The sequence below is a fragment of the Halichoeres trimaculatus genome, unplaced genomic scaffold (assembly GCF_033239565.1).
Source record: "Halichoeres trimaculatus isolate MK-OKI-2021-1 unplaced genomic scaffold, fHalTri1.1 fHalTri1_scaffold_13, whole genome shotgun sequence".
Taxonomy (NCBI): domain Eukaryota; kingdom Metazoa; phylum Chordata; class Actinopteri; order Labriformes; family Labridae; genus Halichoeres; species Halichoeres trimaculatus.
This window is the reverse complement of record NW_027437191.1, coordinates 24,807,310-24,828,726: the sequence shown is the minus strand read 5'-3', so window position 1 is coordinate 24,828,726 and position 21,417 is coordinate 24,807,310. Positions and strand designations below refer to the sequence as shown.

The following is a 21,417-nucleotide window of genomic DNA, read 5'->3' as shown; positions in this document are numbered from 1 at the left end:
AGAGAAACATTTCACCCTCTGCTGGAGAAAAGTGGTAACTTTTTTCCAATCCAGATTATATAAATCGACTAAAATGAAGAATTTGAATTTCAAAAAAATGATTTTTTGGGTCTGTTTATCTTATTAATATATACTCATTAACACTTAAGGGATGATAGTTTATTCACAGTCAGTAAAAATCACTCTAGTCTCTAAATTCTCTAAATCAACTTTTCCGTTGCTAGGCGCTACCCAAGTAGCTGCCTGTTGCAGCAGCTCTCTCGTCTTTGTCCGTTTCTTGTAATTTTTTTGTCTCTTTTTCGTGATCTTTGTATTTGGAGTGGATCATCACTTTGTATGGTTCATTGTCGGTCACGGACACCAAACTTTTTGTGGTTTCGGCGATATTTTTTACTACTTTTCTCCTGTGTTTGTCTGGAGATCCTACATGTAACCATGGCTGCATTGTTTACATGCAAAATTAGCTGTTAGCAGCCTGTAGCATGTCAATGCTAACTAGTGTAGGGCTTGATGATTTCCCTCGAGCTGAGGAGGAGGAGGTGAGGACGACGTGCTGGTTCTCGGATGTGAGCTGCGAGGTGACGACGTGGACCTGTCCTTCCATCCATCGTTGTTGGGAACGTGGGATCTAGCCCCGGGGGATGGACGAGCTAGCTGTGCTAACCCAGTGGCATCGTGCTGTTCACGGACGTGGCTGACGGAGCTGACATAGGACGCCGGCGCCACATTGGAGGAGCTTCGCCTGCTGTGTGCAGACAGGATCCAGGAGACAGAGACTGAACAGACTTCTTGGGGAGGCTCAGTCCTGGACCCTGTGGAGGTGGAGACTGGCTGGGCTGGAGAGCGGTGGACGAGTGGTGGACGGGATGTTGTCATCTAATTTCTTATGGACTTTTTTTGCACTTTCTATACTCTTTCTTACTTTTGTTTTCTTAAATGCTGCGGTGACTCCTGAATTTCCCCTCGGGGATAAATAAAGTATTTTCTATTCTATTCTATTCTATTCTAAATGCCACAGCCTAAATCCACTACAGTGTCCTTTTGTGCCTCAAGCCCCATTTTCATCAGTCGGTCTGGTATGGATCAGCACAGTTTGGTACGGGTTGGATCATAAAGCCTGATCCTGTTTGTGTTTCCACAGCAAGCCGCGCCCTTCTTGGTAGATGGCGTCTGTGCCAGATGCTGATAGCTGTGTCAGCTGCGTAATAGCGTGACATCTTAACAGCACAACAGTGTACCCCGCTAATAAATCCAATGAAGAAGAAAAACGCAACACATTGAATAAAAAGTAATGCCATTTTCCAAACAAAAAGAAAGTTATCCTCATGAAGTCGACTGGCGGGGTTATGTGTTGTTCTTTATCATCACTGTCACACAGGAAGTGATGATTTCTTCAACCGATCAATGGACTGCAGTGTTTCTAGCTCCACTTTTTGGGTCAGGTCATTACGTCTGGCACCACGCAAAAGTAGTTACGACCCTATTACCAAACTAAAGGTTCCACTGTAATGTCAGACTAAATCAATCTTTTGGGTTAAATATTTTTTTTTTATGGTTGGTTGCCTTGTAATAACTTGATAATAGATAGTGAATGTGTTATTAAGGCTTCACACATTCTGATCTGACTGAGCAAGCTCTGTTTCTCTGTTTCTGGGGACACAGAGTCAAGACTTCACCTCAAAAGGCCCGAGGTTAGTCTCAGCTTTTGGGATCAGAATCTGTATCTGTAGAGGCTGAGAAAAAAAAACAGTTAGATGGACAGAAAACACAGCCTTATGTGGGTGAGCTGTCATTTACTCCAAATTCAAAAATAATCTCCAAAAACCTATAAAGCACTTAAGCTCTCCCTCCTCTCCTCAGTCTATTTCTGACTCACCTGAGGTCATCAAACTCAGGTTCTAACTGTTCCTGAGATCCAAAGATGTGTCGAGGAGGCTTTTATCTGATTTCTCTGTGAGTGGGAGGATGGTTTGTTTTTCTGGTTCTGCTTTCGTTTTTTGGTTATCGCTGCTTTCTCTTGCACTGGATACCTATTATAACCTCTGTGCTGTGTCACATGAAAGAATAATTCATTCAAAAGTAAATGGGAATGTGAGGATACTTCTAAAAATGCCACAATAGCAGAAATAATATATCTACATCTGGGTTTCAGTCAGAGACGTAGTAACTGACTTTGGAGGGTCTAAAAGCTCTCCCTAAGGAATAAAAACTGGTATAAGAGAGAAAGGGAAAAGACAAACACAGTGTTGAGCAAAAACAGTCTCCTTTATCCAAACAAAGATTGTGTAAGAGAAACTAAACCACAGCTGAGCAGCTGAGCAGAAAACAAACTCTCAGGGAGACTCCGGAATGATGCCTTTACTAGAAAAACAGCCAAAGAGGCTTAAAGAGGGGATATTCTGCTTTTTCATACTCAATAACGGATATAAAGCACCAATGCTGGATGTTCAAACTTAACGTGCTGATTTTAAAACCTCTTCATATTCATATGTTGGAGAAATCCCTGAATCTATCTGTAAACTGATCAAAACACTCTGCTCCAAAATAGCACCAGATCTTCACAGACTTGCTGAAATGATGAGGTCATCACATAAGGATCTTCTTTCTGCTTCCTGACCTTGGTCTTGCTAAAAAAAAATGCTTTATTTTATATAAAAGGAAAACAATTTATCTTCTTATTGTAAAAGTTTATAAAGATAAAAAAAAAACTTTCCTGCTAGAAGAAACATGTTTTGTTATGACTGGATATTTTAGGTCCCTAAATTGTCATCATTAGTTTGATTTAGAACACGATATTATACACTTTAATTATCCAGCTTTTTCAGATACTTATTTCTGATTGGTCAAAAACCCACAACAATAGAGATTAATTGACAAAGCAAGCAGGTAAAACCAGATCAACTACATAACACAGAATCAATCAGCAGACAAGAGTCTGGAAAATTTAAAAAGTCAACTTTCACCTCTTTTTGTGACACTGTGGCTAAACATTAGCTTCTCATGGCAACTGGAATTCCTAAAAATAGCAACATAGCACAAGATTTTCATCAGCCTACCCCTGAATTGATCTGGCTTGCAGGCCCCTGTTGATGTTCACTGCACTCCAGTCTTACGGAAAGTAGAAAACAAAGCATCATCGGCATAGGTACAACTTTCAGCCCTGACCCTTTGCTGCATGCATCTCTCCCTTCTTTTCTCCCCAAATTTCTTGTCTGTCTTCATGTACCCTTTCAGAATAAAAGAAAAAAACCCCGAAATTCTTTTCGGAAGAAAAGAACTTTGAAGCAAGTAACACACACTTAAAAAAGGTAATATCAGTGACTATGCGGACACACACCTCTCACTATCTGTGAAGGTAAGACGGGTCAGTCTGAAGCACTAAAACTGAAGGGTAAATATATATAAAGTACTCACACCTGGTCTCAATCAGGGCCAATCAGCCACACATACACCATATGTATATATTCCTCAGAAAGTTTGGTCCATATTGACATGATATTATTACGCAGTTGCTGCAGATGTGTCGGCTGAACATCCATGATGCAAATCTCCTGTTGCACCACGTCCCAAAGGTGCTCTATTGGATTGAGATCTGGGGACTGTGGAGGACATTTGAGTACAGTGAACTCATTGTCATGTTCAAGGAACCAGTTTTAGATGATTTCAGCTTTATGGCATGGAGCGTTATCCTGCTGGAAGTAGCCATCAGAACATGGGTACACTGTGCTCATAAAGGGATGGACATGGTCAGCAACAATACTCAGGTAGGCTGTGGACTTTAAACCATGCTCAGTTGGTACTAAGGGGCCCAAAGTGAGCCAAGAAAATATCCCCCACACCATTACGCCGCCGCCAGCAGCCTGAACTGTTGATACAAGGCAGGATGGATCCATGCTTTCATGTTGTTGACACCAAATTCGGACCCAACCATCTGAATGTGGCAGGAGAGATCGAGACTCATCAAACCAGACAACGTTTTTCCAATCTTCTATTGTCCAGTTTTGGTGAGCCTGTGTGAATTGTAGCCTCAGTTTCCTGTTCTTAGCTGACAGGAGGGTCACCCGGTGTGGTCTTCTGCTGCTGTAGCCCATCTGCCTCAAGGTTGGACGTGTTGTGCGATCAGAGATGCTCTTCTGCAGGCCTCGGTTGTAACCCGTGGTTATTTGAGTTACTGTTGCTTTTCTTTCAGTTCGAACCAGTCTGTCCATTCTCCTCTGACCTCTGGCATCAACAAGGCATTTTGGCCCACAGAACTGCTGCGCACTGGATATTTTCTGTTTTTGGTACCATTCTCTGAAAACCCTAGAGATGGTTTTGGGTTAAAATCTCAGTAGATCTGCAGTTTCTGAAATACTCAGACCAGCCCAACACCAACAACCATGCCACGTTCAAAGTCTCTTAATCACCTTTATTTCCCTTTATGCTCGGTTTGAACTGCAGCAGATCGTTTTGACGATGTCTACATGCCTAAATGCATTGAGTAACTGCCATGTGAAATGTGAAATTTGAGTTCACTAGCAGTTGGACAGGTGTGCCTACTAAAGCGGCAAGTGAGTGTGTATATATAAATATACACACACACTCATAAATGTCATGTATGGTAATATGTGTTCTGTCAGACGTTTCCGAGGCAGGTGTGGGGCCAGACGCTAACCTGCTCCTCACTCTGAAAGGTTGTTACATGAAATTTGCCCTTCACACACACAGAGTGACATTTCAACAAGGCCACTTGGGATTCAGAATCTGCAATTTCATCGTCTGGGCCTTCCATCTCACCCAATCATCTTCCTCCTAGACCGTAACGGCTCCTCCAGGTGTGTCTGAGAAATGGAGTCAGAAAGAAGGGCTCTCCTCGTAGACGTGAGGGGCTCTGAAGGCTGACGCTGACGCTGGGTGAATTGCAGCAGCTCAAGGTTTTACTCCTCGAGATGGGACATTCTCAGACTGTGGGCACTCTGCAAACACTTCCAGAGGACTCGTTCAGACGCTGTTGTTGAGCTCACTGAGGTGTTAAAAAAGAGATGAAAGCAAAGGTGGGAGCAGAAGAGGAGCAACTTTACATCCAAAACTGAAGTTCAGAAGCTTTTGACTGCTCTCCCATCACGACACAAGGAACAGGAGGACCTCAGCAGCTCTAAATACTGTCATCAGAGAAAAATACGACAACTAAAGCTGAAACAAGTCTGTTCTCTAAATAATATTAAAACTAATCAGTCATTTCAAGCAAGGTTTCAAGCAAGAGCTGCTTAATTGTCTGCGTCAACAAAAATCCTGACTTTTTACATTTCTTCATCATGACGTTATTTCAGCTAAATGAAAAGAGTTTTCTTGAACACTGACTGTATCTGTATTCAATTCCTACACAGGCTAAGGCTAATATCTCCACCCTGTTTGTCTGTATCTTACAACTATGAATCTAAAACCAAAAATGAAAGCAGTGTCTCTTTTTTATTTCAATGCTTTTCTCAGAATTTCAATAAAAACAGTGTCTTTAATCAAAGTTTATATTGGTTATCAGTGTCTTTTTCTGAGGATTAGTCTCAAAAAGAGGGAAGTTTTCTTATGATTGTGGTCGTCCTATATCCGGGTCAGTACTGTACTGTTAAAGCATGTGCTACAGAAGTAATGAGATACACTGCAGTGTCACATTATTTCCATTCAGTGTTGGATTAATTTTCACCAAGATCTAACATTGATGATGGTAGAGTCTGACTGCTATGCAAAGCATCCTCCAGCACATCCCTAAGATTCTCAATGGGGTTAACGCCTGGACTCGGTGGTGGCCAATCCATGTGTGTAAAAGTCTCATGCTCCCTGAACCACTCTTTGACAATTTGAGCCCAATGAATCCTGTCATTGTCACCTTGGAATATGGCCGTGCCATCAGGGAAAAAGAAATCTGTTAATGGAATAACCTGGTCATTCAATATATTCAGGTAGTCAGCTGACCTCATTCTTTGAGCACAGACTGTTGCTGAACTAGAGCTGACCAACTGCAGCAACCCCAGATCATAGCACTGCCCCCACAGGCTTGTACAGCAAGGATTAGGCATGATGGGTGATCACTTCATCTGCCTCTCTTCTTACCCTGATGTGCCCATCACTTAACCTTGCAGAGCAATTGACCTGCCTGATTCAGTTTCTGAACTCCTGCAGGTCCATCTTGCCAGGCTCCAATGACCACATTTCACTCGGCTAAATTCTGACTGGCCCAATCAGGGAAGAGAGGCGGGAGCTGTTGGAGCAGACATGACGTCAGCAGACTTTCGTACTTGTCAGCGTTCCTTTGATTCTTAAGTTAAATTTATAAAAACGGAAGCTGTCGTCTAACGCCTTTTTCACAGCTGTTTCTCGCGATTCAGTAGTTGTTCATCTATTGTTTCTTAGAAGCATCGGCTCACAAAAGCTACGTCATACCGTAGCTTGATGTGGATTGGTCCGTGGTGAGTGTGTTAATCAGAACGGTCGTCCAATCACCAGCTGAGGATTTTTTTTAAAACACATCGGAAGAGCTGCTACCCAGATGGACTTGTGAAATAATTCTGTGGCGGATATATGAAACTGTCCGTCTGGCATGTCAGGTTACCCATCACTGTTGAACAGGGTCAATCTGGACTCATCAGACCACATGACCTTCTTCCATTGCTCCAGAGTCCAACCTTTATGCTCCCTAGCAAATTGAAGCCTCTTCTTCCGGTTAGCCTGACTGATTGCTGACTGACAGTGGTCAGACTCTACCATCATCAATAAAAGATCTTGGGGAAAATTAATGCAACACTGGTGGAAAAGAATGTTGTGACATTGCAGAAGCCTATCGAAACAATGCCACAACGAATGTATGCCGTAATCAAAGCTAAAGGCTGTCGAACAAAATAATAGAGTGTGTGGCCTTTATTTTTGGTGGCAACTTTTTTTTTATAGTGGGGCAGTGTACCAACTCCTGTGCATTATGGGCTGTAGACCTGGTGCTTTGGCTGCTGAAATTTAGACTTCAGAGTGTCTACTCTTATAACACAAACTCGGAGCATCAGGAGTACATCAGCAGCCTGCAGCACAGCAAACAGGGTCTTTGCTGCAGCTAAGGGGGGAGTCTGTAAAAGTTAGACTGGAGCCATAAAGGAGTTCTGCATGGGTGACCTGGCAGCATGATCATTCGGATGAAGTGATGATGGATGAAGAGTTCTCATGCAGCAGAAATCTCTTGCTGCTCACGTGTCTCTGAGATCTGAGTTCCTGAGATTACAGGCACCAGGGTGAGTACTTCTGCCCCCTCCAGGGCGAGGAAAGGTCAACTAGTTCTCGTGTTGTAGAGGATGACTCTACAAAGAAAGGTTAAGACATACATCACTTCCGACAGCAGTTGTATGTTCAGAAAGATGTATTACACCCCGCCACGCATGACAATGAAGCAGAACTACGCCAGCCTGTGGGAAACGTATCTGAAAACTTTGAGTGCAGACGCTGCACCTCATCATCCTGCCTGTAGAAACTAATTTCCCGCTCTGTGATTCATGGAAACGGACTTTCATAGACTGACTGGCTTTCTTCTTCCTTTACAGGGAAAAAATGGCGTGTCACATAAAGGAGAGTTATGGCGCACTTGTATGGACACACTCCTCTGTGATGGGCACACTCGTGGCTGCTGTAACACAACAATTCACTGCTAATGTAGCAGAGAGTTACTTTCAATACAAGATGGAAAACAAACAAAGGGAGCCGCTGCGCTCTGATAAGGTTTGTGCCGGGAAGTACAGCAGAAAATGATCTCTTTATAAAAACTATTCATGCAGTTCAGAGTGAACTCTACGGTTTCTATCCCAGCCTATCAAGTTTATATTTCTAAAGTTTGATTTTAATCTAGAAGTTCAGTGAGCTTTCACAGATCAGATATCCTCACAGAGCTTGTCATTAACAACACTGGAATATTTTGTTTCCTTCTTTTGTAATTTTTTTTTTACATCTTATCTGTCCAATACTCTGAATTTTAAAATGAGGTGAGTTTTGGTGGAAATTTTGTCAAATTGAAGCTTTCTGCAAAAGCCAGGGAATCATCACAAAGCTAATTTCTTCACGTTAGGAAGCTAAGAAGGTGTTGAAGCACAATACCCCCTGTGCTGGGCCTTTTTATTACCATTTTTTTGTGTCTTTATTCTGTCCCTCTGGTGCCCCCATAGTAACTTTACATGGTTCACAGCTGAGAAGTCTCTTGTGTTTTCTTAAGCCTTTATCTTAAACCCATTTTTTATAGTCTATGGTTAGAACAAGGAGCTCTTTTGAGTGTTTTTGAAGTAAACTAAAAATCCTTAATTTTAATATTCTGGCTTCTAATCTGGAGAAATTGCCCCTTTTACATGATTTACAGCTTTGTATTAGCTGCTGTCTCTTCAAGGCTGCCCACTCCACAAACCCCCTTCCCTCTGATTGGCAAGTCCTCTGGAGGCCGTTTGTAGGCTGAGCTATGTGCAGACTAAGACCAAAGGTGTAGGAGATCCTCGTGTGATGACCTCACTATTTCAGCAGGTCTCATGAGGATCTCATGAAGATGAAGAGCTATTTTTAAAGCTGAGTGTTTTGACCAGTTTAAAGTCAGATTCAGCACTTTCAACAACTTATGAAGAGGTTTGTAAATCTGCACACACTCAGTCTGAACACCCAGCGTTGATACTTACATCTATGTTTATGATATGGTAAAGCAGTATAGCCAATAGTTCTTAACAGCAAAATGACTCTAGTAGCTCTGAGCATCAGTCTGAATCAGTGAGCAGCATCTCTCTGAGACAGGCTCTGGTGTACTTGGTGCAGCCAGTGCCAAGATGACAGATTAACTAAGTTAAATGTTTGTTATCTCAATTAAGACTAAATTATCTGGACTGCAGCTTTGCCAGGTTCAGGTCACAAGCATCAAACCTGCTACAAATGTATGTCAGAGCTTGAAATCTTAAGTTAAACCACAGTGATTTTGTTGAAAACATAAATGACATGCTTTTTTGTTTGGTTGGGTTTTCTTGAAAGCTCGTACCTTTGGCCACCATTAGTTGATACCTTATTGGTGGAAAGCCAGATTTCATCCAGACAATGTGATTTCTGATATTATTTTGTGTAAATGATACCATAAACTTCAGGAAACTTTCAAATTTATTCATGTTTGTATGCAAATGTGAAAAAATTTGATAGTTTCCTGAAGTTTATGGGATAGCAGCAAGATGACATTTTAGTAGGGATGGGTACTTTAAGGGGACAGTTCAGTTTTTTTTGAAGTGGGCTTGTATGAGCTCTATGTGACCACTAAGGACATTAGATACAGTAGAAAGTTGTCTCCTCTCCCTCAGTAAGACAAAGACTGTAATCCCTGGTGTCCTTAGCGGTCACATAGAGCTCATACAACCCCACTTCAAAAAAATTGAACTGTCCCTTTAATAGGTACCAGCCAAATTCTGTCTGAAGTACCAAGTACCAAGTTCATGTAAAATCAAATGGTACCATGTTTAGGTACCTATTCGCACCCTTGTGACTGTGAGGGAGTGGAAGAGTAGGTGATTTAGTGATATATTGAGAAATAAATATGTTAAATTAAAAAAAAAAAGGGATTTTATTATTACACAAATTCATAGTTATTACCTACACATGCAAACACATGCAAAAGTACTGAAAATTAGCACCGCTGAGTACCGATACCGATTGCCAGGCACCGGGCATCGGTAGCATACCATGACAAATGTAAAAGGTACCCATTCCTACATTTGAGTGGATTTCCCTCCAGATTTCAAGAAAATCTTCTGCACTGATGCGAACATCATTAACTCAGCTCTGATGACTCACGACCGAGTCGTCCAATGACTCAGATCATCCTGTTAAAATATCAACGTTTTTACGACTTTATTCAGCTGTTTCTTTTCCTAAGACTAAGTATTTCCCCTCACTCCCACTTTATGAAAACACTTCATTTAACAGACTCCTGACAGTGAGAGCACCTGTTTCGCTGTGTGTCTTTAAAAGCCATTAAATGCCTGTAATTTTCTTCTGCGTCCCCTTCAAACACTCTCAAACTCCCAGGAGATTCTGCAGTTAATTTATGCAAACACTTTTAGCTTTTCATCCCTGCACCTTTTTGGTGTTTGGAGAAAGATTTCTCTGCTAAAAGTAAAACTATCTCTGATAATTCAGCGGTTTGATATCACCGATCTGTGATGTTCATGCATGTGTAATTAATGTTTTTGATGTTCCTTGTCTCGTTTCCTCCAGTTTTATTTTAGTTTGTCTTTGAATATATTTCGTCGAAGCCTCTTACTGAGGCTTTGTCGTGTTACTGAGAGTCAAAACTTGGGCCTGTAGACGCAGAGAAGGAGCTTTTTAAATGTGCTCAGTCAGCTGTAGAGGACACAGGTCACTGATCTCAGCTGTGCCTGTTGCTCAAAATGCAATACCTTGTGGCTTCAGCACATCTTGGTCTATTGATGGGCAGAAATTGGGTTCTCTGCTTTAACTAGAAGAGGCATGGTCTTTAAAAGAAGCCGGAACTGAAATCTGCAGTTCAAGAATCACATTTCTCATCTTAATACTGTTTTAGACTGGACTGATGTGAGGCTTTGACAACAGTCATCCTTTAGAACAAAGAAATTCAAACGCAGCACGGCGGCTAAACTTATATTTCTGTGCTGGATTGGCAGAATCAGCTTTTTTAAACCTATTGGACGTAAACCCAGAGGAAAAATGTAGAAAGCAGTTCCAGAAAAAGCCATCCAGCTAGTATTTCCCAAAGGGTGACCACCACTTTTGGGGTGATGAAACTGTGGTAACCAGTGGGCAACATCACCAAGACCAACCCCAGATGACTTCCAGCTAATCTCAAACAATCAAAGAGGTTGAAATGCTGACTCAGCACGCTCAATGATGAGTGCTTGTATTTTCACATTTCCAACCCTGACACTGTTTAAATTAAATGTTTAATGTTCACAAATGTTTCCACGGTTTAACTTGTATTCAGCTTTCCTGTATAGTTTTTGAGATTTAACTGTAAAAACAACACAAAGTTTTGGGGGCTTTATACAAAAACTCAGCTCTCCCATTACGTTCTATCACCATAGAACCCCTGCTACTTCTTCTTTCCAACAGTACTAATACTTATACCATTCCTTATACTACTTCAACTACTTCCAGCACTTCTACTTCTTCTACTTCCACACTTCATCTATCTCTTCTACCTCGAGTTCTTTTACCAAGGAGAAAAACAAAAACGAACCTATAAAAAAACCCAAAATTAAAAAGAAAAACTCAGGAGGCTGAACTCGACCAATTTCATCTCCACCACGATGGAAACATTCCACTCTCAAAGTTGTCATAGAAAATTTACACTAAATAATCCTACATGCTGCATCACTATGAAAAAAGAGCCCTGAGCAGATGTTTTCTGTTTCAGTACTGATTAGAAAAGGTTGTTCAAATCTCTGCAGGGAGGTCATCTTGAATATGTTGATAAAGCCGTCAACTGCCCTCCAACAAAATGCACAGGGGGAGGCTTGAAGCCCTGAGAAATCTATGTTTATCTTGTGTCTATGATAAGAGCTGCTACGAGTTATTTTCTTGTGGGCATAAGATAAAAAATGCAGCTAAGCCTTGAAGGATCCATGATTTAAAGGATTGTAAGGGGGGGGTTGGCATTGTGAAGACTTTAATTTTGATATTTGTTCAGGTATTAATGCTCTGCTATTAAAAGGGCTGTGAGGAGTCTGAAAGTGATCTTCAAAAAGTCTCCCTTCTCGATACATGCCTGATCATAATTCACTAGCACCAATATTGCTAGTTATAGGTTATTTTGAATTGCTACTTCTTAGCTTCCAGTTCGGGTTGACCAGGACCATATTGATCTACGGCATATCTAGGTCTCTATGACAACAACACGCCGACTGACCAAGTTTAGTATTGAGAAGAAATAAAACACAGAGATCTGTGTTTTTCTCTGCTGATAGCCAAACAAGTGAGTGATACAGCCCAAGCTAAAAGCTAAATACCCTTTAGCTCAGGCTGTATCACTCTATAACACAGGGGCCAAACTGTTGGTGATAATGTTCATTCCAACCCACATGCAGCAGTTTTTCTGCAGTGGTCTGTTCAGACTTCAGAGTCTATCAATAAAATGAAGAGTGAGGTTACGTTAGCTCTGCTTGGTAGATGGCTAGTAGGACATAGCTAACCAAGATTCACTGACAGTACACATTATGGACTTGTCTTAGAGCACCAGGCTGCCAGCTGTGCTAAATACAAACGGCTACTAAACTACTTACAAACTGACAGTGTTTACTTGTTGTCACGTTGACCTACAAATACGTCGGAGAACCAGGCTAACACATAGCCGGCTGCTACATTTGCTTGATGTCACATTTAAAACTGTAACGCTATGTAACCGTACTGATAAATATCTTATCTCTGCGCGTCATATCCATAGACTGTATATAGAGTGGATAGCATGGCTGCGCCCTTTATCATTGTATGGTTTTGAAGCCAAAATACCACCGTCTCAGGCGCCACCATTGTAGCACTGTGGAGCCAGATTCTGCGCAGTAGACGATGAGGGATTCTGGGAGAATCTGAGTGAAGCTGGGTGACAAAAATAATATATTTTTTTTTTCTTTTGAGAGTCTAATCACTTCCTGACTCTACCTCTCGACATATTTTATGATCCCCGACAAAAAATACACAAGAATGGCAGCTGACAATGATCATTCAACATTGCGTAAAGCCTCGTTTTTAACCTCGAATAAGTAATGAAAACGAAACTTTTCAGAAAAAAGAGGACTTGGATACAAGACAGCCAAATAATATCTTCAAATCACCACAACAATCGGACGTGAGAAACATTACTACGAGGTGTAAAAAATTTTTAAAGTTTGACCACAGCCCATCTGGAATGGCTGAAAAGCCGTATTTTTAAACCTATACTGCAGCCATTCACCAGGGGGAGCAGTTTTTGAGGAGACCTCACTTCGAGCCAAGCAAGCAGACGTCCATTTTTTTTTACAGTCTATGGTCATATCCAGTAAAAAGTTATCTTGAAAAAGAAAATTTGTTTAGATACAATCTCCATTTAATTACAAAACAAACACACACCTAATTAAAAGTAATTTAAGACAGTGTGCAGAGACTCCAGGCCAGAAGGTGGCAAGGGAGTGCAATCAAAACAGATCCTCCTCATAGCATCTTTAAAGAAGAGTTTTAAACCAGTGGAACTGAAGTTTTCTTAAATGGTTCTGTTACTTTTAAGATTAGTATGAGGGGGTTTGGAGATAAGTCTATGTAGGGTGATAATCAGTCAGTGGACGGTGGTAACTAACCTGCGTTAGGTGAGTTGTGGTCAGTAAAAGATGGTTACAAGCCCGGTGATTAATTTATCATAAACCGTGGTCACTGAACAGGTTTTTTTTTTTGTTTTAAGTTTTTAAAAGTGTAAGGTGGCCATGAGTCAGTGTGTGGTGCCTATTCATTAGTAGAAGATGGTACTTTGTTGGTCTAAGGTAGGGCTGAACAATTAATTAATTAATTAATTAATTAATTAAACTGACACTGGGATCACGATGTAATAAAATGCAATTTTCAAATCCCAAATTCAAAAAGCAATTAAAAAAGAAAAAGAGAAAGAAAAAAATGTACACCACCTGGAGGGAAATATAGTAACTTGTACTTTGTCCAACTTAAAATAATAATAAATAACATGTTGGCTAACAGGAAAAAAATGTTTATATGTTGACAGTATATATGTGGCCACCCCCGAAAAAATAACTGCTTAATCGCAATTGCAATGATGGTAAAAAAAAAATTAAAAAAGGGAAGACCCAATTAGATTATTTCCCCAGATCATTCAGCCCCAGTGTAAAGTGGTTATTTGTCACTACAGGTTGACTATCTTTCACTTTACGGCGGTGATTCATCAATGTCCCTTGGTTTCAGGGCACCACGAGGCGACCGTTCACACCTCCCAGCTTTGACTTTGACCACCAAGTTTTGTGTGATTTCTAGCACACTAAGCGTTTTCATGTGCAGTGAATAACCTTCTGTAAGATTGAATTATTCTTTGAACTGCTAAAGAAGGACGATGCAAATGACTTTGGGAGTACACGCTAATGAATTCTTTATATTTCTAATTCTGTGAACACACCATCGCTCTGCCAGTCAAACTGATTGTGCGGGACAATCCAGATATGAAGAGAAGGCGGGGGGGCCAGAGATGAAGGCCAGAGGTAATTATAATATTGGAAAGACTCCACGACAAGATCAAGCAGCACCAGCAGAGGAAGACGGCCCGCTGGGACACGACTCTAAAACATTGTGACACCAGACTAATCTGTCAAACACGCTGTTCAGAAACAATTTCAGATTTGGATTGGAAAGAGATTGTCTGGGATACAGAGCACTAATGAATCGCTGAATAGATCTCCAGTTTATTCCCTCACATCTGACAGGCTGAGGGGATGACCAAGCACATTGAGATGATGTTTTATTTTCTACTTTGGGACAACAATTCTGCTTTGTTGTTGAAAGATTAAAGAGACACAATAACCCTCCTGTTGTCAAAAATGTGTTTTATTATGACAGGATGTCTAATGTCATTAGACAATTATAAGTTCTGATTTTACAACCAAAACAAACCCAGAATCTCATATGATACGCATTTATCACTCAGCTGTTTGAGATACTTGATTCTGATTGGTCAAAGTACGATAACAATAGATTAATGAACAAAGCAAGCAGGGAAAACCAGATCACTGACGTTATATTGAATCAATCAGCAAACAAGAGCCTGACTACTTTTAAAAGTCTGTTTTCACCCATTCCTGTTGACACTGTGGCAAAAACATTAGCTTCCAATGGCATCCAAAGCTGCTCAAAACAGCAAAATAGCACAAGATTCTGACAAGATCTTTTGAAGCTCTTTATGAAATCTTCACAAGATAAGATATCTTTAAGAGTTCTTCGTGAGATCTGTGAGAGACCTTCACAAGATTTCGAAGGAATCTTTAAAAGATTTTTCCCAAGGTCTTTCAGAGATCTTTATGAGTTTTTAATGAGATCTTTAAGAGATCTTCACAAAATCGTTAAGAGGTCGTTGGGAGATCTTACCAATGCTCTTTACAAGATCTTTACAAGATCTTTCAGAGATCTTCAGGAGATCTTTAAGAGACCTTCAAGAGAACTCAAAGAGGTCTTCATAAGATCTATGAGATCATTTTAAAAAAAACTCTTTGAGATCTTTATAAGATCCTCAGGAGGCCTTGAAGAGATCTTTAAGAGATTGTAACAAAACCTTCCCTAGATTTCCAAGAGGCCTTTAAGAGACCTTCACAAGATATTTATGAGAGCTTCAGGAGAACTTAAAGAGATCTTTACTAGACTTACCTAAATGATGAGGTCATCACATAAGGATTTCCAAGCTGGGTTATGGCATTTTTGAGGGTTAGGCCTCAAACACTTAGATCTATTCATAGCTTCACCCCTGACAGGCCTCAAGCGTGTGGACCAATCAGAGGGAAGGGTGTGTCTACAAAGGAGGGGTTTAAAGTTTAATGCACAGGGATGTGTCGTCATTTATAACTTTGTATTCAAATACTGAGGAAAACATAGAAACCTCATCTTTCTCATGCAAGTTTTAGGGAAGTTTATTATAAAGATAAAGTGTGTAAAGCTGGACCCCAAACTGTGTGTCTCATATCTGTGTGTCAAGATTTTATTGAGTAAAGGTGACACCAGTGAGGGAAAAATAGGGATTTTGTTGAGCTGTAAATCATGTAAAGCTATTACGGGGGCACCAAAGGGACACAATAAAGACTAACAAAGAGCACAACACACTTCCCACTCTCTTCCTGGCTCATCCTCTCTGGATAAAGGCTTCGAAGCCTGTTTCAAAGCAGAATGTGGTAAGATTCATATGGTTGTATTGATTTTCTTGTTCTTATAATTACTGGACAACAACTCTGTTGTTGAACTAATGTTTGGTGATTGTACTTTGGACAACTCCTTCCTGTTATGGCCTGACTTTCCCCTTTCATAGGAACATTTCCAATAAGATCCAAAGAGTGGAGTTCATTGATTTTACATCTGGAGAAAGACAGCTCTGCTTATTGAACTGCAAAGTACAAACACTTTGGATCTATAGGAGCTTTTCTGCTAACACGATGTTTTGTCCTTTCTTCAAAGCCATTCTGGTATCTTACGGTACCCGTTTTCTATCAATATCGTCTTTTCCTATATGAGTTGTTGGTTTTAGTGCCCATATTCCACCGTGGTGAAATAACACAATTTTCCACCTCATTGGACCAAACGGTTTGTTCTTTTGTTTTATACTTCAAATAAGAGTTCCTCAGACTTTTAATCCCACAGACCTGAGCCCCACATTAAGCCCCTGAAGCAACATACCACCCCGCCAAAATAAGAGTCAGCTTCATGGGAACATCACCATGTATTACAGGTTAAAATGAGACCAGTATATCTTTAATAATCATGTTTTATTCATCATATCTGAATCTATGATTCCCTCTGAAATGAAAAAGCACAGGTTCATTGGTAATAATGAAGCACCATACCTCCACAATAATACCATATTGGGTTGTACTAATGGCGTTCCAGCTCTTTCAAATGACTCAACATTATTGTGATTGGTCGTCTGCCTCCGAGTAACTCGTCCTGCAAGACAACTTGCCTCTGTTGGGGCATTAAAAGTTTCTCACAGACAGATTGGAGTTCTGTTAATGGCTCATTAAATCTAAATTATTTCACACACCCCCCTCAACACAATCATCTGTTTTCATTGACATTTGCTGAACATCACTCTGCTGCTTCAGAGAAATACTCCCGTTTCCCACAATCAGTCAGGAAAAAAAACAACAGAGGGAGTTTGCTGAAAGGATGGAAGCGCCTGCAGCCATCTGAGTTGTTTAAGCCGTTCTCTGAGCGCTCAGTCAGAGCCAGATGGGATGACTTCATCGCCGACATCTCAGGCTCACTTTCATCTCCATTCCCCAGCTGCTGAGCCTTGTCATGACTGTCACATGTGCGAGGCGGTGAGTGACTTGAACAACCCGCCGGGGAGTCAATTTCACCATTTCAGGACTCGGTGAGGTTTGAAAAGCGCTAATAACACAGAGGTAATTAAACTCTCCCAATGTCATTTCAAGGGAAATGACAAATGACAAGATGTTATCAGACAGGTAGATCAGCAAATTTATGACAAGCTGCTGTGTCTCTGTCAATGAAATATACAATGAACAACCATACCGCTATGGAGGCCCCTCCTCATGTCAAACCAATCAGTAGAAACATGAAATGTTTGACTTGTAGCGTTACTTGTAGATTATAATTATGTCTGATGAGGCTACAAAGAAGTTGTTTTAAGAGTCCAGCAGATGCTGGAAAGGGAGATAGATGGAGATTTTCTGTGGAAGCGTGTAGATGGCAGATATTTTATGAATGAGTTATGTTCATTTTGTCACTTCACTTCTGGTGAGTGTGTCACGTGGTGTGGTGTGGTGTGGTGGGAGGTTTACAAGTAATTTACCGGCACAGGTTTGAATGACTTGGTGGAAGGAGGAAGAGGTCCAACTTTTTGCTGACTGTACTTTAAATTGTTTTGTCGCACCTTAAGTTTGCCTTTTTGCATCGATCGTGTTTGTTCTATTGATTTCGTTTTGTGACACCATGTGGCTTTAGCGCATCGGGCAAACATCTCTCTTCTTCTCAGCCTCTTGGTAACTGTTTGGGTTTGGAGTGTTGCCTTATAAAGTGTATTTAGGACAAAATTCAAGTTAAAATGCAAACAAAAAAAAATTAAATGCAATACAGGAAATACATTTCCATTTCAAGAAATAAAGGCACATTATTGAGACAATAAAAATCAAATGTTCAATTCAATACCATATTCAGTTTCATCTAAAGGACTGTACATTATGTGACATTATTTAAATTAAAATGAAAAGGTTGTAAGCATTTTATTTTTTTAAGAAATGGTCCGCTAACTACTGGATATAGTTAAAATGAAAATGCAAATAAGAAATACATTTTCATTGTTAAAATTAAAAAGCACAAGGTATGGAATAACCCAAAGAAAAAGGAAGGAAGGAAGGAAGGAAGGAAGATCATCTGCATTTTCATTTTCAGACCTGCCTTCAGAACAACAAAAAAATGAAATGGAAACCTGGACTCCTTGGTTACACATCATCTTCAACAGCAGGTATCTGTGTGTGTGTGCCACACTGCAATCAACCCAACAATTATTACAGAAGAGGAATACAAAGCACCTCCCCCTTCCTCAACTGAATCGTTAGAATCAATTCAGTAAAGTGATTCGAGAATCAGAATTCAATAAGCTGAAACACGGCCGAATGTTTAGGTCTGCTCGCCATCATAAAGAGAGTAGCCGGTGGCAAATAACGACCCAATGAGCTGAGAATTTAGTGGATAAAGCTACAGTTTACTGACTGAAAGCTGCTAAAATAACTATTTCCCCAACCGTTCAGTTTGTTACGGTCAGTACATAGATCATTCAAAGACTGTCTGACAGTCTGAAGGCTGTGTGGGGAAGGGAGAGATTTGTAGGCGGAGCTGCTGTTCGTTCAGTCAGTAAACAGCAGTCAGTAAGTGATTCTGTTGGGGCTGCCACACACTCACTGACCACCCTGAAAAGGAGCTCCAACAGAATCCCTTACTGACTGCTGTTTACTGACTGAACGTACTGAACAACAGCTCCACCTCTGAATCTCTCCCCTCCTTAGAGAGTCTGTGAATGGGTGAGGCAGTCCGGTGACGTATCTCTGGTCTGGCCTCACCCATCAGTATGTTTCTATCATGTAATAAAGGGAAACAGTTATTTGTTTTTGCTCTTTTCTGTGAAAGACAAAGCTATTGTTGCATAAACTGTTTAATCCTTTTTAATGTCAGTGACATTAAAAATTAATTGCCCATCCCGATTGAAAATCTGTACACGTTTAGTCTGAACGTCCAGCATTGGTACTCAACATACATGTTTAAGTATGGGAAAGCAGAATAGCCCCTCTTTAAAGATGTCAACCATTAAACCCATCCACCAGGTTTTATTTCTTTAATACTGAAACAAAAGAGTCCTTTAAACAAAGTGTCTTGTATCTTTGATTTAAATGCTTCATGCTTGTAACTTCCAAAAAGTTCGACAGAATCTCCCGTGCAATGATATCAACCATTTTCTGGTTCAAGCTCCCACGATGTTACACAGTTTTATTTCACACAGCAAATTGAATATCTTTGTCTCGGTTTTAAGTCTTTATTATGTTTTGAAATTAATCTCTAAGAATGTAACAGAGGAAGAAAAAGTCAACTGAGGATACTCATTAACTGCAGCTTTAGCACTGTTCATCATATCCGCAGCTGTTTTTAATCAAAACAACATTAATGCTGAAAATGTATTCAACCCATTTTACTGCAGTCAAACGGTTTGTTTGGTTGTTACAGGAGCATGATCCGTTTTAACATTTGCCTACAAGCTGAATATATTAAACTAAGTCAACATAAAACTCCAGTAATCCTGCCTTGTTTTTATGAAGTCAAATAAAACGACGGTTTAATAATACACACGGGAAATTAAGTTTATTTCAGTTTGTTTAGGATTGAATTAATCCAAGCACTGCGACTGTTATGTAAACCTCTTTAACCCTCGCTGTATGAATCTGCATTCAGGCTCATCTGAAGCATTTATTTGTGTCACGACTTCTCCTTCTTGCAACTTGTCAGCGTTAAGCTTTGTTTTTCTTTCTGTCATGTTTTTTCCCAACTTTTCCAGTGCTTTGAAGAAAGATCATTTAGTTAGTTTGATTTTCTGTCAAACTAACCAGTAGGAGCCAATTTGATGGGACAAAATATATTTATTTGTGTAAATTTGGGTGTCAAGCGTCTTATTTTGTACCTGCTGGTCAACCAAGGGCTGGGAATTGACAAAATAACCAGCAGTAGCCAGGGATGGGAATCCAAACTAATACTCAATGATGCCATTAAAGAGGGGGTGTGAAATAGGAGCAATTACAGGAAGTTAATGTCTGATTTTGCAGGTTTTTGTGCCAACTTATCACAGAAGTTTGTACCTCTAATTTGGATGAACTCTCTCATATTCAGGATTCATTTTTGTGCCGTTGGTGGCTCCATATTGGATTAATAAATGCTGATAGTGTGAACACAGACACTCCCTCTGGTCTCGTCACTCACCCCGCCGTGTCGATGACCGTGCAGCAGCATCCTCGTCAGCTCCCTCAGCGACTCCTCCACCCGTCTCATGAACTCCACAGATGGCAGCCTCTGAGAGCAGAAAAGGTCCATAGCTTGAGCCACCACCTGGCAGCCCTGAAGGACCAGGTCATCCGGGCCCAGCAGAGGGGGGTCCCTGCATGCTGACACCACCGAATCAAGGAGCTGACACACAGAGTCCACGAGCAATGACCCGGTATCTCCGTCAGAGCAGAACCACAGTGACTCCAGGCCTCGGCTATTTTCCTGGATTCGGTGCAGGGCGCACAGAGATTGGAGGAAGAGCACGTGAGGAAGAACTGGTCGACTGTGAGGAGGCTGAGCAGGGGCAGGAGCAGGAGCAGGAGCAGGAGCAGGGGCAGGGGCAGGGGTAGGAGCAAGGGCAGGTTGGGTGTCCTGGAGAATGAGGTCAGGGGTCTCTGAGTCTGAGGCCAAACTTCCTGGACCAAACAAATCCTGAGAAACGTCCATGGAGTTGTCCTGACCTGGAAGAGTACAGCAGCGTTAATTTAAATAGATATTTATCCACATCTGCAGGATTACAGGCCACCACAAGGACTCTGAAGTCAGCTTCTTAAAAAAATATTAGAATTATGGTATAATCATAAAAAAAAGACAGAACAGGGAAAACGTGGCTGCTCTCATCACCAAGAAAACATGTCAACAGCTACAAAACAACAAATAATATCCACAAGTATTAAAGACAAAAAGATTTATCTAATTTTTAACAAGCTGTTTTATTTCCTTCTTCACAACCATCTGACCACCTCCAGGATTTATACTGAGACCCTTTCAGAGATCAAGATCTGCTGTAAAGCTATAGAGATCTTCTACCTGGATCCAAAAAGTTGGGGTCTGGACCCCGTATGGGGTCACAAAATGTCAATGCAGGGGTCATAAGATGACTCCCAAAAACCAGTACAGTTTTAAGTATAATAAGATATTTTATCAGTTGATGTGAAATATGTACAAAAAAGTTAAACTTAATACACTTTGAAAAATACATGAATAAAAAGAATCAACAGTTTTCATGTTTATGTTGCTGCTACATGGCATGAAGTACAGCATCAGTGGCAGAATATTCATATGTTGCTCTATTTGCTCCATCTGAAAAAAAATAAAATAAAAAAGTTGCACTAGATCTTCAAGAGATCTTTCCATGAT

At 40.7% G+C, this 21,417-nt stretch overlaps 1 protein-coding gene across 2 annotated transcripts in view; it reads right to left on the bottom strand.

Annotated features, from left to right (window-relative positions):
* The window catches only part of mei4 (meiosis-specific, MEI4 homolog (S. cerevisiae)), a 106,252-nt gene that overhangs the window by 76,973 nt on the left and 7,862 nt on the right, over positions 1–21,417 (bottom strand). For both annotated transcript variants that reach the window (XM_074685371.1, XM_074685370.1), the window contains exon 3: positions 20,215–20,738. In XM_074685371.1, the coding sequence (XP_074541472.1) occupies positions 20,215–20,738 (524 nt within the window). The remainder of the gene's footprint in view (positions 1–20,214; positions 20,739–21,417) is intronic.